Genomic DNA, 18,840 nt, shown 5'->3' on the forward strand with positions numbered 1-18,840 from the left:
AGTGGATTCTTATATTCACTCATCAAATCAGTGAATTCTAATATTCACATATTCATTTAGTGAATAGTCACTAATTCTGCGCGGTACGATTGTCACATTGACGAAAAGTGAATATTCACTTAGAATTAGTGAAAAATCACTAATTCATGTTTAGAGAGCTTGTTTATCACCATGATCATTATTGTCACCACTATTATCGCTATTATTATTAATATTATCATTTTTAGTATAATTCAATTGACATTTACCATTAACTTCAAAGTTTGGTACTCTAATTAAGAAAAATTATTTGAAATGATTCAAAACAATTTGAAATAATTGAAAACAATTTTAATCGACTAATATATAGATATACACTTAGCATGGATTAAATCACTTTTCTTATTCAGGGTAATGATTGGGGCTCAATAATCTGAGGTTCCGACAGATAAGAATTGTTTATTGAATTATTTGAGAATTTTCTAAACGTCCATTTTTTTGGCTCGTAGATAATTATTTAAATGTTTTTCTGAAGGACATTTTTTATCATACACTTTTTGCACGTATATCTATTTTGTAGGTTAGACTAAACTAAACATAAAATATATGAATACCAAACGTCAGCTGATAAATTTAGGTTATGATCAAATGTTAACAAAAAGATATCTTTCTGACCGCATTAGGACATCTATAGAATTTATCATAAAGTTATCTTTTAGATCTCGATAAACCGATATCTGTAAAGAGTTGTCAAAAAGATAACACATCTCTGGCCTCTAAAAGATATCTTTTTTAGATAACATAATGATGCCTTTCTGACATGGATGCCGAACGGATAGCGGAAAGTGTTAGGGCTGGTCTGCAGGGTCAGGCGGTTTTCAGATTTTTTTTTTTTAATTTTAAATTTTCTTAGCGGGAAGTTGGAAATTTCGTTCAAATCAAACTGAAAATTATACCCTTCTTTTTTTTTTTAAGAACTTTTGATTTTCTTCATAGAACGTTAAAATAAGTCATGCATTATAAAAAGCAGTAGAAAGTTAATTCGTTTGTTTTGAATTTTTCTCTTTTATAAATGATACACTTCTTCCATAAATATTTTTAATAAGTCAAAAAAAAAATATTGTTAATAATTGCTAAGTGACTATGTAATTTCAAGAAAATTGAAAAATCATACACACAGATAATATGGGTATTCGTAAGATTCACCCAAATTGATGGACCAAAAATGTACCATCAAAATTACAATCCATATAATGAACATTACAAATTCATATTGAAAGACCTGACTCAACGAAAACTCTGCTAATTGTACTCGAACCACGAAAGAACTGACTTATAGTAGAGTAACATTTTAAAAATTCAGTTAAACAGTGGAAACGATTTTTTCTTAAGTATTTTAATATAGAATCCACTAACCTGTCTAAAGTAAGTTCTTCCAGCTGATTCAAGTCACATGCGATGTATTCTAGTGCTGCGTCAGTTATTCTTGAGCACCAACTTAGATCTAGGCAACGAAGGCGTGGTAAGTTTTCAGCAATAAGTTCAATACCATCATCAGTAACTTTACTGCAACCTGACAGTGATAATACCGTGAGATTTGGTAAGGAATGAACTGAAATCATCAACATTGTTTCGGAGTCAGTGCATCTTATGGTGTAAATTTCTTACATTGAATTTAAAGCTAGTAATTGGCTGCTTTCTTGCGATATTCATCAAATATTTGCGAAATAATAATGTCATAAATATTTAACAAGAATTAAATAAATTATCTTGCTTTTAAGATGTCTAATTGACATAAAATAAAATTTGAACTATCAATTAAAGACTTCTAAATGCTTTTTCACGTAATTATGGTTATAGTAAAAACTAAGTACAAAATAATTAAACGCTATTAATTCACTATTCGCGTTAATTCACTAGATTATTCTCACAATAATCTGGAATCATGCATTAAAAAAACCTACCATAATCTGTTCATTGTTTGAAGGGCGTATTTCAAAATAAAGAGTTTGAGGGTGAATATGTTGCAAGAAAAGTTTGCTGCTATTAACTTTTATCCATAAAATTATCATTAAATTTTATATATTAATTTCATTTACGTCTTAATTGAATTTAACAAGCGCCACATTGAAATATACTGTATTATTCACTATTAATAATTAGCTGTGACCTCTTAGGTGCTACAAAATAGCTGCTGCCAGTTGTGAACAGGTGAGGTCAAATTTATGGTGTCCGCTCAAAATATCACAAAAAAAAATTTTCTACACGGGAAAAATTAATTTCGTCCTGATAACAAAAGATGGGATAACGAAAGATTTTGTTATAATGACAAACATGATTAGCTTACGTTAACAAATCAATTTGTTATAGTAACAAATGAATTTGTGTCGTAATTAAGAAGTCGATTTGTTATGAGAACACATGATGTTTATTGTGATAATATCATCGTATTTTAAAGCCGACATTTGCTAACGTAAGTAATCTTAGCTTATGATTACAAAAATTTTTGTTAATGCTACAAATTCATTCTGTTACTTTAACAAATCAGTTTTTTTATTGGAACACAACAGTTTTGTTACAGTTACAAACCATTGCTTGGCCCAACGACGAATTTGCTAGCATTACAAAAACATTGTAATCCCAACGAGTGCTTCATTCTCCGTATATTAAGACAAAATTTTGCTACCGTAAGTTATCTTATCTTGTGGTCACAAAAAAATTTTTTTCCGTGTATACAAATATAACCATGCTAAAATACCATAAAACTAAAATATTCAATGACAAAAATAACCGGATACAAAAATTACTAAATACAAAAATAACCATAAAAATAAAAACTATAAACTAAAATATCTAGTTAACAATATCTGCATACATTAATATTCAATCGATATGTTATAAATTTATAAAGTATTACGGTCGCCTTTTTTAGTAACGTACCGGCAGGTAATAAGGCCTAGCTATGGGAGATTTTGAACAGAATCGAAAATATTCCATTCAATTATCGAAATGTATCATAAATCTTCATTTCAATACATTAGCCATAAAATATAATGAAGTAATGGTAATTTATACTGAAAACAAACAAAAAATTAAACTATTCCAAAAACTATACGAATAAGCCTTATTTTACTACGGTAGGGGATTAAGGCCTACGGGTTAAACAAACTGAAATAGTTTAATTATACTTAATAAAATTGGTATTTGAGATGAATCACAACTAAAATTCAGTAACAATACTTTTTTAAAGACAGAATACTAGATTGTTCTATTCATCAGCACAAACTATTTGTATCCTTTTTAAAAGTGAGAAGACTAGATTGTTTTTTATAATTTCTTCCGAGCTACGGCATCATATGACGGATGATAAAATATAGAAGGCAGGGAACGTGGTATCGGGACGCTCTAAGCTTGTCGTAACATCTCTATGCAAGACCCTTCTACTAGAGTAGCCTTTAGCGAAGGTGGTTATTTAAAATATCATTTCTGTCATTTAGGCCTTATTACCCGCGGGTACCTTATATTAATTAATTAACATATTGATATGAAATGGGGGCAATAAGTTTTTATTATCAGATTAATATTGTATCTGGTTATTTTTGTACTTAGATATTAATTACAAGGATATTATTGTGTCTGGTTATTTTTGTATGAAGTTATTTTTGTAAATAGTCATTTTTGTATCAGGTTATTTTTGACTAGTTTTTATCGTGATGGTTATCAAAAACAGGGTATTTAGGACTGTAACAAAATTTATTTGTTTACCTCACTTGTTAATTGAAAAAATTGATTGTCGCAAAACTCCGAGCACGTAATTAAAAAAAAAAATGATGTGACAGAGTCGAAGCCCAGCTCCTTCTTACGGGAGGTGTTTTCTCACCTTCTCTGGTATACACGTGCTGCAGAGCCCCAACTTCTTCCACGCACAACACCCTTTGTCAAAAAATGTAATTAAATGACTGAGGATGGACGTTAACCGGAGGAGAGTCTAAATAATTTGTCACATGGACGCGTGGTGCATCACCTCAACAAGTCGATACCTTTGTGTGCCTAACGTCGTTTACATCTTCGGAAATAAAGAGACTCTGGACTCAGCACATGAAAAAAAATCTGAGAAACGGTTGATCCTGCCGGCTGAAATTTTCTGCTATTTTCGAGCTCCTTGAGTTTGAAAACACTGCTGTCTATACATTGAGACAATGTACTTGTTTCAATACTCCTCAGCCCTGTGTTAAATTTTCTCCCATCTCGTTACTGGCCCAAAATGCAACTTGTCATGTGTCATGGTCACGTGACATAGAATCTTAAAGACGCATGACGGTAAGGTGGGTGGGAAGTTAGACAAAGATCACGACCTAAGACCCCGCGGCGTCGATAAGACACTTCGATCTTGGATCTCTAACTGCACTGACGTGCAATTTAGTCCTTATTCATTTAGTACCAGCGACTACTTGCTACAGCATTCTATTATACTCATATTTTATACTACTTTCTTAAAATTGAGTCTATGCATTTATACCTAAGAAATCGATTAAATAAAATATATTAGGCCTTGCACCTTTTTGAAATCAATAAATAAATATTGTGTCTCAAGACTTTGATGAACAATATAATGAATACTGTGCCACGCAGTCAAATAATCAAATTGGAACCGTTGCCGCCAAGAAACAACCTAATTATTGTGAGGACATTGCTGCGTACTATTGTAAGTATTCCTTATTAATATAATCGACAATAGAACCGTTCATTTTAATTTTCTATGATGCCTGTATTTTGCTGTAGTCTTTATTTTACATAATGTTACATCACTTGATGACATTTTAAAATAATTAGCCGTAAAGGAAGTTGATAAGAGTTTCACCTATTGTTTGTTTAATTGAGTGCAGGTTTTTCTCTTGCAAGAATTCATCTGCGTTGTCCAGATAAAATAAAAGTTTATTAGAGGCCAGTCTAAGCCAGGGTTTCACCCACGAATCCTGGTAGCTGCTGGTTAAATTTCAAAAATAAAAAAGGCCATTCGGCAGCCGAAATGGAAGGTAGATTTTCCAATTAATCTATATAAAAAATTTCATACATACTTATCTTGTGATACATGATAGTGTATAGTCATGATATGAAATTAGGCTCGTTTTCTAAGAGTGAGAGTAAAAAAAGACAACGACTTTTTTCGATAGAAAACTTCAGATAGTTGATTTGACAAAACATTATACAGGTAATGTACCAAACTAAGATTCACGTGAACAAAGTATAAAAATTTGATTGGTATGAGATCATAATTATAATCACTTTTACGATGGCAAGATCAGTTATAATTATAGGACGTACAGTTACGATTGAAACATCATAAATAACAAAAAAAAATACTTTTAAATTATAAAATAGCTGTGAAATTTACAGGTTATTTTGTTCACAATAAAATACAACTCACAAAATTGTATTATAATGAGAAATTCATGAGTTATGTGGAATAAACACTATATTGTCAACATTTTTTGATTCCATTAGAATTTTTAAGGCTATCGAATTATTAGATGAAATGGTCAAAACATAAAATTTAAGGTCAAAAATTAAAGCTTACTAAACAAGTTTTAAGATACTTTCTACTGAAATTGTCTATCAGTTTTAGTTTTAAGTTATATAAGCTTTAGCAGTGATTAAAAACTGATTTTTACCAAATATCATGAATATTTCAAACGGCCATAATTTCAAAACTATTTGAACTATCCAGCCCGTCCTTAAACTTGATCACGGTAATCACCTATAGAATAAGTATAAAAATTTTTATTAAGATCCCATAAGATTTGTGAGCGCTATCGTAATGACAAGACCAGTGATAATTATAGGGATTAGAGGTGCATTCGATACATCATAAATAATAAAAGAAATACTTTTAAAAGATAAAATAGCAGTGAAATTCACAGGGTATTTTGTGTACAAGAAAATACAACTGATGAAACTGGGTTATAATGGGACAAGCAGAAGTTATGTGGAATGAAAACCATATTTTCAACATTTTTTGATTCTATTAAAATTTTTAAGGCTATCAAATTATTAGAAGAAATGGTTAAAACATCAAGTTTAAGGTCTTTAATTAAAGCTTATTAGACAAGGTTTTGAACACTCTTTACGGAAATTATCTATGAGTTTTAGTTTCAAAGTTATATGAACTTGAAAGTGGATAAATTTTTTTTTTTTTTTAAATCGTGGAAATTTGAAACAGCCATATCTTGTAAACTAATCGAACGATTTAGCCCATCTTTAAACGTAACCGTCGTAATCGCCCATAGAGTAAGTGTGAAAAATTTCATTAAGATCGAATAAGAATTCTAGGCGCAATCGTATTCTCAAGACTTGGTTCTATTACATATATATATATATATATATATATATATATATATATATATATATATATATATATTAGGGTGCTTCGTTTCCGGCGAAAGTATTTTTTTCGTTGCTCATCAAGCAAAATATTGTTTTTTATGCTGAAACAAAAATTCCTGCCAAGTTTGAGTTCTTAATTCGAATCCTAAGTACATTCCATTTGATTTCAAAGATTTCCCATTTAAAATACATGTAAATTAAATTACTTTTATTTTAACTTTCTAATACTCAGCTGCGTTTTATGATATCGACGCGGTTTTGGTTGCAAATTGTAGGGCATTTGGTGTTCTTCAAAATTGCCCATAGTTACTTAGCTGTAATTCCAGCTGTTTTACTTGTGTCCGTTGCGGAAGTTATTTTTCCTATGAAATTGACCTTTATTGGCTTGCAGAACGTAAACCAATGAAAGTACACTAAAAATGCTAATGAAAATTTTATAGGAAATTTTATTTCCTTTAAAAAAGGTCTTATGAGTCAAGTCGCTAAAGTCCATAGTTTCCGAGCTATAGTAATTTTAATAGTTTGAAAAATAAAATATCAATTGTTATGGTTTTTTTTTAAATTTTATTTTTCAAATTATTAAAATTTTTTAGTGTGGTTTCATTGGTTTACGTTCTGCAAGCCAATAAAGGTCAATTTCATAGGAAAAACAACTTCCGCAACGGAAACTAGTAAAACAGCTGGAATTACAGCTAAGTATCTATGGGCACTTTTGAAGAACACCAAATGCCCTACAATTTATGACCAAAACCGCATCGATATCATAAAATGTAGCTGAGTATTAGAAAGTTAAAATAAAAGTAATTTAATTTACATGTATTTTAAATGGGAAATCTTTGAAATCAAATGGAATGTACTTAGGATTGGAATTAAGAGCTCAAACTTGGCAGGAATTTTTGTTTCAGCATACAAAACAATATTTTGCTTGATGAGCAACGAAAAAAATTCTTTCGCCGGAAACGAAGCACCCTAATATATATATATATATATATATATATATATATATATATTAGAGTGTCTCAAAAAATCGACTTTTTTTTTTTTTTTTGAAGAACATTGAAAAATCGACAGAGCATCTCTAGACAAAGACCCTGTTAAAATATGAGACCTTAATATTAATATTTAAAGGTGGCGATTCACGATTTTCTATTTTCCATTTAAATAACATGGGAAAAAAAAAATTTTAATTTTGGAATTTTATACCTCGGCGATGGCTTATTAAAGAGATAAGTTCAGGATATATTTTTGTAGGGAATCGAACGCTCTACAAAAAAAGTCTCTTATCATTTTTTGATAAATTTATCTGTTCAAAACTTATTGGAGCTCGAAGTCAAGTTAGAGTAAATTTCGAGATCTTTTTACTTTTCCGGCGAAACTATCCGACTTATCATAAAATGTCATGAGATCTTTTTTGTAGACAATTTTCCTACAAATTATCATTGATAAATTTTTTTTTTAAATTCTGCATTTTTTTTCTAGTTATTTCCATTTTAATGCCAAGCTTCTAAAAAAGTAGTGTTCTGATCGATTTTAAGAGTTTGGCATTAAAATGGAAACAACTAGAAAACAATGCAGAATTTGAAAAAAATTTTACCAATGATAATTTGTAGGAAATGAAATTGTCTACAAAAAAGATCTCATGACATTTTATGATAAGTCCGATAGTTTCGCCGGAAAAGTAAAAAGATCTCGAAATTTACTCTAACTTGACTTCGAGCTCCAATAAGTTTTGAACAGATGGATTTATCAAAAAATGATAAGAGACTTTTTTTGTAGAGCGTTCAATTCCCTACGAAAATATATCCTGAACTTATCTGTTCCAAATTAATTAATGTAACGTGGACCTAAGTCCGCTTCCGCCAACCGGAAGCCGAGGCCTCGCCCTTTTGGGCATACTCGCGTTGCGTAATCCCATCTCTTCTACCCGGACGACACTATCAATCGAAACCAAGAGTGGACATTTACCGGGGGTATAATCAAAAATCCCCATTGCGTGTGGTATCTAACCACAGCCACCACGAGTTCTACCTCACTCGGCCCCCCATCCCTTCCATCCCAAGAAATAAAGAGACTCTGACCGAAATGGGGCTTGGAACGGGGCCCCCATGGTACCAATTCCCTGTATTGGTCTACAGGCTGCAGATAAGTGGTGAGTTGCAGCATAACTCATTACCCTAAAAGGGTTTCTTCCACATTATCCCACTTGGATCGTAGGACGGCAACTAATAAAGATTGCCCTCTACCGTCATCCCCAAGTGATTATCATTTGCTAACTATAGCTTGTGATAGTATTCTGTACGGGCTTGTATACCTTAGAAGTTTAAGACAGTCAAAAGGGTAGGTCTCTCCCGCGCACTTATCTGTTCCATAAGCCATCGCCGAGGTATAAAATTCCAAAATTAAAATTTTTTTTTCCCATGTTATTTAAATGGAAAATAGAAAATCGTGAATCGCCACCTTTAAATATTAATATTAAGGTCTCATATTCTAACAGGGTCTTTGTTTAGAGATACTCTGTCGATTTTTCAATGTTCTTCAAGAAAAAAAAAAAAGTCGATTTTTTGAGACACTCTCATATATATATATATATATATATATATATATATATATATATATATATATATATATATATATATTAGGGTGAGCCAAAAAAACCAATCTCTCGCATTTATGTCTTAAAAAAGACCTATATATCGAGAAAAAAATTCTCTCATTGTGAAAAATTTTTAGCTCAATTTTAAAAGGTGTCGGTAGCCATTTGAAATTTCCCGTTTAAATAACATGCAAAAAAAATTTTTTTTTGTTTAAAAATATTATAACTTTTGAACCGTGTGAGATAAAAATTCGGCTCTAGAATATTCTTGTATGGCATTAAATTTCTTTAAAAAAAGTCTTGAAAGTCGAATTTGTAAACTTGATATTTCGTTTACTAACAGGCCATTAAAGTCTAGAGAAAACAGAATCATACACTTTTAAGACTTTATTTGGATTTTCCAACTACTTTTCTTTTATTGTCATCGATAACAAAATATTATTTGTTACAACGTGGATGTTGTTGGTGATTTCATTGCCGTACATGTAGAGCAAATTTTCTCGTAGCGTTGATATTTTTAATAATAGAGCCTTAAATTTGAATGATTCTGTTTACTCTAGACTTTCATGGCCTGTTAGTATACGAAATATCAAGTTTACAAATTCGACTTCCAAGACTTTTTTTAAAAAAATTTAATGCCATACAAGAATATTCTAGAGCCGAATTTTTATCTCACACGATTCAAAAGTTATAATATTTTTAAACAAAAAAAAATTTTTGGCATGTTATTTAAATGGGAAATTTCAAATGGCTACCGACACCTTTTAAAGTTGAGCTGAAAATTTTTCACATTGAGAGAATTTTTCATATATATATATATATATATATATATATATATATATATATATATATATATATATATATATATATATATATATATATAAATTTTTCAAGGAATGGTATTTTTAAACTCTACTCAACTAATTATGATAGGTTGTGACAAAATTCCTTGAAAAATCGACCATGAGGACAAATACAATACCTAGATTTAAAAAAAAATCTACCTAATAATGAATGGTTTTCGATAAGCGGGTACCGTACCATTCCAAACATATGTGGACCTCTTTCCGAAATAACACCCACCTAAAATCTGTGAAAAAAGGATACAGTACGATTTCAAGCATATCTGTTGATCTATTTTTAATATCACACACTCAAATTTTATGTGCAAATATATCAAGCATTTCGGATAAAAAGGTACTATCCGCATGAAAAGTATTTATACTATAAGATATTTTGGGGATATTTCATCTATCGAGTATTTAGTCCAGGAATATTTTGTGTATCGGATAAAATTTATTCGAATATTTTATCGCGGATATTTTGTCGTGGATATTTTGCCTTCGGATAATAAGTGACAGTTCCGTTCAGGTTATTTTATAACAAAGATTTTTTTTTCAGGTTATTTGGTTACGAGGTTGTTTTGATCGAGGTTATTTTGTCGAGGTTGTTTTGTCCGGGGGCAATTTGTTACGGAACCGATATCTCGTCTACTCCCGACGAATTAACATCGTGTGACATCGACCACAAACGGTATAGGGTACCCAGGTTGCATTCCAGTTGGTAGTTTGAATACCAAAGCAATCTTCATAAACCTTTTTCAATTTGTTTGAAAAAGTTCTACGGTACTTTGCCACTTCACACTCTTGTTACATATGTGAGAGACACTTCTTGTAATATTATACCTTTCAGAAGCCCAGTCACCTACTAATGAAGAGCTGCAGTCACTGGATGACGACGCCTGCGAGCCTGCTTTATCACTCTGACCAGACGCTGATATTGGGATTCCTAGTCCCATAAAACACATTGCATGTGCCTGCCGTGACGGCACTCACGCCGTTAACCCAGGGATTCTGCCAGATGATTCTGTTGCCCACCGTCACCACATAGAGGTGTCCGAGTTACAGGCACAAGCTTCTTACCTTCAATTTTGTGCTATTTTTCACAATTTTCAGGGTTTTTTTTTGCAATTTACTTAGATTTTAAATGGCTGATGGTTAAATAAACTTCAGATTTAGATTCAGAAGACCGAAATACATAAGAATCATACTTGGTCTATAGTTCCATAAATTTTTTTCTTACCAAAACTGTTGATTTTTTGCGATTTTTATGGTTTTTTGCAATTTACTAAAAATCTTAAAGGTGTATGGGCAAAACTGACTCCAGATTCGGATTCAGCACGTCAAAATACATAAAGATAGGTAGGTCCGGACAAAAGTACAGTCCACTATTTTTCGTGGGCCGGTGTTATTATTTTGCAATGGTTGACATTAATATCCTAGCATGAACCGTTAGAACATCTGCAAATATTCTTATTTTTCTGCATCATTCTATCCTGTATCATCCGGTGTAAAAAAATCTGGGCAACAGTTGACCATGCGGGCCAGCCCCAAAACTTCTCACTATTTTCGAGCTCGTGGAGCAATCATCCGGGAGTAATAACATAAAATGTTTTCTTTAGAACTTTTCGTCACCGATACCTTTTGAACTAATCAACCAACTTCGACGTTGAATGTTCCAATCAATGCGTTTTATTGTGTTGAAGAGCTGACTAAATGTAGAAATCGATCAAGCAGGTCACTTCAAGAATAGTTTAGAAAAACCCTTATTCACCAATTCTTTCTCCAACGATATCTCTCGAGCGGAATAACTGATTAAGATGACTAACGTCGCTAATCAACGCGTTTTATTTAGTTCTAGAGCTGATTAGATATCGGAATCGATCGATCAAGCTGTTTCTAAAAAATTTTGTAAAAAAAAAACAATTTTTTTTTAGTTTATTTTATATCTTATAGTTTATTCAATTGATCAATCTGAAATATTTAAAAAAGTTTACTAACAAACTATATCAACTGCCACAGGAACTATCTCAATCAGTTTGCTCCTCAGAAAGATATGGAGAGCTTACATCTATACACACACACACACACACACACACACACACACACGTACATATATAATAGAGTGGTCCAAAAAAAACATTTTTTTTTTTTTTCAAGTGCTTTTGTCTCCAAAGCTTTTCTTAAGTATAAAAATAATTCCCTCCAAAGCACAGCTTGATATCTCAATTCTTTAAGAAGCTCAATAAATATTTCTGCCCTCCGTTCGGAAAGTGGCAACTTTCGGGCCGCTGCCCTGAACGAAGTTGCAACTTTCCGGCTTCGTCCAGCAGAAAAATAGTATACACACCTTAGCCAGTAAAAAAGAAAGCCTCAAACCACATGTTTGTCAGCCTCGGCCAACAATTATATGTGCTCTGAGACTTTTCTTATTTTACTGGCCTAGGTATGTAATATACTATATAATTTCCCATTAAAATAACACGTAAAAAAAATTTTTTTACGTTTTCATCCGGTGAAACTACGAAAAAATTTTCTTTGAATTTTCCGTCAATTATTCTTGTTGGAAATTTAATTCTCTACAAAAAAGTATTGAAATAGTTTTTCCGTAATCCTAACGGTTAAAAAGTTATTGAGCTTTAAGTACTCGTTACTAAGTAAATTTGAAGGAAGATAGTTTTAGAGCAACTCTTTAATGGAATTGACATCATTACTAAATAATTTATTTAGTCTGGGTTCGATTCTCAGTTTGGGCTATCTATATTTTTCTCAATTCATCTATAAATTGTCTTATTGAGAAGGTTAATTGTAAGTTGAGGTTTCACTATATTTAAAAATTGGTTTTTTCATATTTTCTCAATCAGACAATTTGTAGATAAATTAAAAAAAAATAGAGATAGCCCGAACTGGGAATCAAACCCAGACCACGTCGATATCACGTCGAGTGCTTTACCAGCAGACCAGATGAATCAAGAGCTAGTACTTGCGGATGGATACTGAATTTAATTTTCTTCATATCTGATTAAATTTTCTTTTTTTGCGAATATTTAAAGCTGAATAACTTCTTACCCGTTTTTTTATACCTTGGAGAAGTTTTTGGAATGATAGCCAAGAGACTTTTTGTTTTTGGACCACTCTAATGTATATGTATATATATATATATATATTAGGATGCTTCGTTTGAGATGACTATTTTTTTTTTCCAAGTCCCATGTCAAAATATCATTGTACACATTGAAAAAAAAATTCTCACCAAAGATGAGCTCTTAATTTTAAGTACTCGCTAAATGAATTTGAAATTTTCCCATTTGATTAACACGTAAATTTTAATTTTATTTTTTCAATTATCTATAGCTTTACGGCATTTCAAGATATTTGATCGACCATAGGTGGAAATCATAGAGGAATCGTTTCTCTTTGAAAGTGCTTGTAGCTAATTTATGTTTTCTAACTTACCTCACCGGTAAAAAATCTTAAAGCCAATTTTTTCTCAAATTTCATGGTTTCTTTTATTTTACTCACAAACCATTAACTTTACGACAAAATTGTACAAGACTTTTTTTGTAGAGAATTAGATTTCCTACAAAAAATGTCATGTAAGCCATTACCGTAGAGCTAGTCGTTTTCGAGATAAATCCAATTAAACATCTCAAAATTTAAAAAATCACTGTTTCATCCAAGATTTTACTTTTTGGTAAAATCATTGCTGAAAACACAAATAATGTATAAGAACAAAATATAAAAATACATATTACACATTCATATGTAAATATAACAAGTATGAAACAATTATCTTTGTACTGAGAGAGAAAGTAATTAAAAAAGCTTCCGATGGTCAAACAGAGGCGATTGGATTAAGTGAAGAAAAAACGGAGGAAATGTAGTAGGAGACAGTTTTGTTTTACATGACATATTTTTGATGATATATTAACCAGGATATGTTGTATATTTCTTCGGCCATAATTTTATCAATAAGTACTAAAATCTTGGATAAAACAGCGATTTTTCAAACTTTGATATGTTTAATTGGATTTATCTCGAAAACTACTAGCTCTACGATCATGGCTTACATAACTTTTTTTGTAGGAAATCAAATTCCCTACAAAAAAAGTTCTGTACAATTTTATCGTAAAGTTGATGGTTTGTGAGTGAAATAAAAGAAACCATGAAATTTGAGAAAAAATTGGCTTTAAGATTTTTTACCGGTGAGGTCGGTTAGAAAACATAAATGTAACAGGGTAAAATAGATTCCCATGACTATTTATCAATATCTAAAATTGGATTTGTCCACGGTCGATAACGGGTCCTAATTATAACCCAGTTTATTGAATTGAGTGATTCGACATGTCACCGGGTGTCGCTAATCAGTGAGACCCGAACATCCGTCCTTCTCTTTGACTAATTAATTTAGTAGGGATGAGTTATCCAGGGGTAAATCAAAGAGACCCGAATCGAAGAGTTATAAGGGAGTGAAGTGCCAAAAATCGAGAGAGTGAGTCGGACGACCGAAGACGATGGACGCCTAGGTGAAGACAAGAGTTAGTGAACGACTAAAGTGATCAGACACATTTTAAAACAAGGTAATTATCCAAGTCTACGTCCGCTTCACGTGGAACGAGGCGATACATTTTATAATTTAACATCTTTATTACCAGGCTCTCCAGAGGCCATTCGCTTAAGTAATTATATAACATTCTAATGCGTACTGATCATTGAGAGATTTCAATCAATCGTAACTTAATAATCATATCCATTGGCGGAAAGAGGCAATAAATTAAGGAGCGAGAAGTTATTGAGGCAACGGAAAAACCTTAAAAATTTGGAGACATCAACATCAGTTACTGAACCGCATCCGACGGCAGAACAACCGCTGAATCCATCAAGTGTTGCTAAAATTATATTTTGGAGGTAAATTATAATTAATTAAGGCCTCTGATTAATTTTATTAATCTGGCTAATTAATTATAATATATTACTTAATATCTTTCCGTTGATCTCGCGTAAAGAAACGGATAGTTCAGGCTCTCCAGCCGTTCAATCTCGTGTTCTCAAAAGTTCTATCGCATCTCGCTTTACCGCCATTAAGTGTTCGAAACTCTGTAATATTTATTCAAGGCTCTACAGCCGGAATAGAATAAAGTTTTCACGTAAATAATCCGGTAATTAAAATTATTAATTTATTAATTTATTCCAGGCTCTTCAGCCGTTATAAATTAATTTATCTTAAGGTTAATACAGGCTGGAACTTATTCCGTCAGCCGCATTAATTCCTTAGTCGGAAGTTTCAATCGATTTACTCAATTAACGTCAAAAAAATCGGAAACGGCGTGACGCCAATTCATCGAAAATTCTAGTCAACTTGAAATCAAATTCTAGTCATTACATGATTATTAAATTAATTTTAAGTTAAATAAAATATCTAAAAATTAATTAAAAGATACTAGAGTTTGGATAAATTAGATTGTGAGTAAAAAGTGAAAACGGATTATTTTAAAAGTGAAATAAATTTATTTGTGAAAATTGTCAGTGGCAAATCTAGGAATTGAAAGTAATAAATGGATAATAATTGTGGCAAATTAATTATAAAAATTTAATCAGAGAAAATTAATGAGGAGAGATTATAAGTGGTAAAATTAATTAATTTATAAATTACATTAAACAAAAATAAATTAATTGAATGGAAATACAGTGAATTATGGTATGAGAAAATTTTGAGTATTGAAAATTAGGAATTGTAAAAATTTAAGTAGGAAAAGTTACTGAGTATTGTTAAAATTAGAGTCAATTAATTTGTAGAGTCAAGTTAGAGTAAAGAAACTGTGTCTGTGATGTGAGTCCGGTGGACAAAGATTAAGTTAGGTTTAGGATATGTCCGGTGGACACTAGGAAATAAGAAAAGCGGGTTAACGTCCTGTGGACGGTTTTTTAAAGTAGAATTAAGGAAAATAAGGTTTAACGTCCGGTGGACGGTTTTTTAATCGAGGTGTATAACGGTTCAAGGTTTAACGTCCAGGGGACGGTTTTTTAAAGAGAGAGTGTGTGTGAGTGTGTTACGTCCAGGGGATGATATTTAGTTTTGTCATAAGAAAAACGTCTAGGAGACGAAATTAGTTTGTCATAAGTATAGTTTGTCACAAGATTGTTAACTGTTATTAAGGGTAAATAGATATAAAAGCAAGGTGCTTAAAATAATTAAAATTAAAAGTAAAATTTTAACCAAATTTATTTCAGCCTGTTTACTATTCCTCTCCTCTCTCACAAAATATAAAATTCACAAACGACCCTGAATAGGGTCGCTTCTAATTAAAATCACATTAACATCCGGTTCTGGAAGGCCGAGTTCATCTTCCAGTGGCACCCTAATATTCGACCATAATACTTAGGTGCGACCAGACTTGGCAAGCTAATCACTCTGTCATATAAATTAGCTACAAGCACTTTTAAAGAAGAACGATTCCTCTGTGATTTCCACTTATGGTCGATCAAATATCTTGAAATGTCGTAAAGCTATAGATAATTGAAAAAATAAAATTAAAATTTACGTGTTAATCAAATGGGGAAATTTCAAATTCATTTAGCGAGTACTTAAAATTAAAATTAAGAGCTCATATTTGGTGAGAATTTTTTTTTCAATGTGTACAATAATATTTTGACATGGGACTTGGAAAAAAAAAATAGTCATCTTAAACGAAGCACCCTAATATATATGTACTTGGACATCATTCTGAAAATAGTCAGAATAGCTTCCTAAAACGTCAACACCTGTTGAACATTCGAGTTTCGAAAATCACAGTATAAAATTGTGATTGATGGAAAGATAAAAAATTAAAGTGTTTATTTTTGTAATGAATAAATATAAGGAAATTCACAAGTTGTGACTATCAAATAATAGACAACTGTAATATCTATTTTTACATGTATGAACCTTAAATTCCGTATTGTAAATTAGCAAATTCCTATTATCAATTATGTTTATTTTACGTAAATGCTTACTACCAAGTTAAAGATGATAAATTATTTTTGGAGATTAACTGTGATATTATCAACAATTACTCATTATTATTATTATTTATATATATATATATATATATATATATATATATATATATATATATATATATTTCTTCTGTAATTAATTATTGAAAATATTATTTTTGCTGAATACTGATAAAGCATTCATCAGCCTATAAATTATTGCCAAAAATAATTACTCCGTTGGAGCCAATTTACCGTGATTTACGGTAAATTAACTCCACTCACTGTGTGAAATAAATCGCGATAATTTTTTAGCATACCAGATGGCTAAGAGGCAAGGTGGTCCCTTCTCCTGCCTTTCTCGAAAGGAGCCTAATAATGTCTATTAGTCGAATAGTTAATAATTGGAGCCACCAGCTTTTTAGGGCTGATTCTTTTACTAATTGGCCCCGTGTGAGACAATTACCTCGGTTAAGTAGGGGATATGCATACTTTAGAGTACCTATATTATTCACAAATTACACCTCTAATCTGTAAATATAATCAGGTGATCAGTGATACACATTTTTGGAAGCTGCGTTCAACAAAAACACCCAATTAGCGTGTGACATCTCTTTACATCCACCACAAGTACGTACCTCTTTGAACTATTATCCTGCCCATCTCAGGAAATAGAGAAACTTTGGTTAGAGTGGGCTTCAACGGTCTGCCCATGGCGCCAGTCTTCTGTATTGGCTAATAGGCCACTACAAAAAGTGGTAAGACGCGGCTTCACCTTTTTCCCTAAAAAGGATTATCTCGGCTTTAATATAATCAATGAAATTTCAAACAAGCAGACGAGCAGCTGCTCGCCTGGTCATTATACGATAATATACATTTCAAGCTTTCCAAACATTGATTTCCTTAGGTAAACTAAAGTCTATCATTGCTCGCCATACTGGTCAGTAGTTAAATAGTTAATGTAATGGAACCACCCGTTTTGAAACCAGTATCTTTAAGTGCTCTCGATCTCTCTCTCTCTCTCTATGGAAGTCGACTCACGTTTACTTTGCAAATAGTTTATCAAGTACGGATGTTTTTTATTGTTTTTAACCTCTAAATATTTCCAATAAACCCTTGGAAATCGGAGCCTTAGCGAGTGAAATTTATTATGATCGGAATGATTAAAAGCGTCAATTTCTCGTTACTTTTTCATCGATTTTCAAAAGATGGAATTTTTTCTCATCAGTTTTCAGAATTTTGGTAGTTAATTTATATAATTTGTTTTAATACAAGAAAAAAAATGGGTCTATCAGTTGACCCTGCGGGCCAGTCCCAAAACTTCCCGCTGTTGTCGAGCTCCTTGAGCTCGAAAATATTGTTGTGAATACATTTTTGAGCTCTTCGAGCTCAAAAATACTTCTGTATGCCGTTGTTTTCGAAGAAAACGTTTTTTATGATTTTTTTTTCAACGATATCTCTCAAACGAATTGACCAATTGAGACGGTTAAGGTGGCAATCGAGTAGTTTTATGGATTTCTAAAGCTGATCAGATTTTGGAATCGGTTTGTGTAGTCGTTTTTGAGATATTTCAAAAAAACAAAAAAAGAATTTTTTTTAATTCTTTCGACAATGGTATCAAAAAACATACTTGAAAACAATTTATTTTTGGAATATCTCCGAATGAACCCGACCGATCAATTTCAATTTACAGCTTCTAGATATTAACGAGCCGCATCGATACCACCTTGACGATCAAAATCGGTTCATCCGTTCGAAAGATTCGGATATTTACATACGTACGTACGTGTACACATACGAACATATATGAGAGTACTGATATAAAGACACCTAAGAAGACTTTAGTGACGATACTTTCGGATTAGATTGCAATAATCACTGCCAACTACCAAAGAGTAAAACGTTGTGAGAGAAGATGAGAAGAGTAGAGATAGAAAAAGGTATTTGTGGGGTGAGAGGAGTTTCGTCTAAGTATACGATAGCTGAGACTCCTCAGTTTGGTGTGTCTATTGTACACCCCAGCTAAGACGACGTGTTGAAAGTTATATGTTGGAAATGTTATATATTGAA

General features: G+C 31.8%; 1 protein-coding gene across 2 annotated transcripts in view; it reads right to left on the reverse strand.

The window, feature by feature from the left end:
• Positions 1–1,403: 1,403 nt before the first annotated feature.
• LOC130664794 (F-box/LRR-repeat protein 16) overlaps positions 1,404–18,840 on the reverse strand; it is a gene marked incomplete at its 3' end in the record, with an annotated part of 157,060 nt that continues 139,623 nt past the window's right edge. For both annotated transcript variants that reach the window (XM_057464890.1, XM_057464889.1), the window contains 1 exon segment: positions 1,404–1,591. In XM_057464890.1, the coding sequence (XP_057320873.1) occupies positions 1,404–1,591 (188 nt within the window).

Source organism: Microplitis mediator, chromosome 3 (assembly GCF_029852145.1).
Source record: "Microplitis mediator isolate UGA2020A chromosome 3, iyMicMedi2.1, whole genome shotgun sequence".
Taxonomy (NCBI): Eukaryota; Metazoa; Arthropoda; class Insecta; order Hymenoptera; family Braconidae; genus Microplitis; species Microplitis mediator.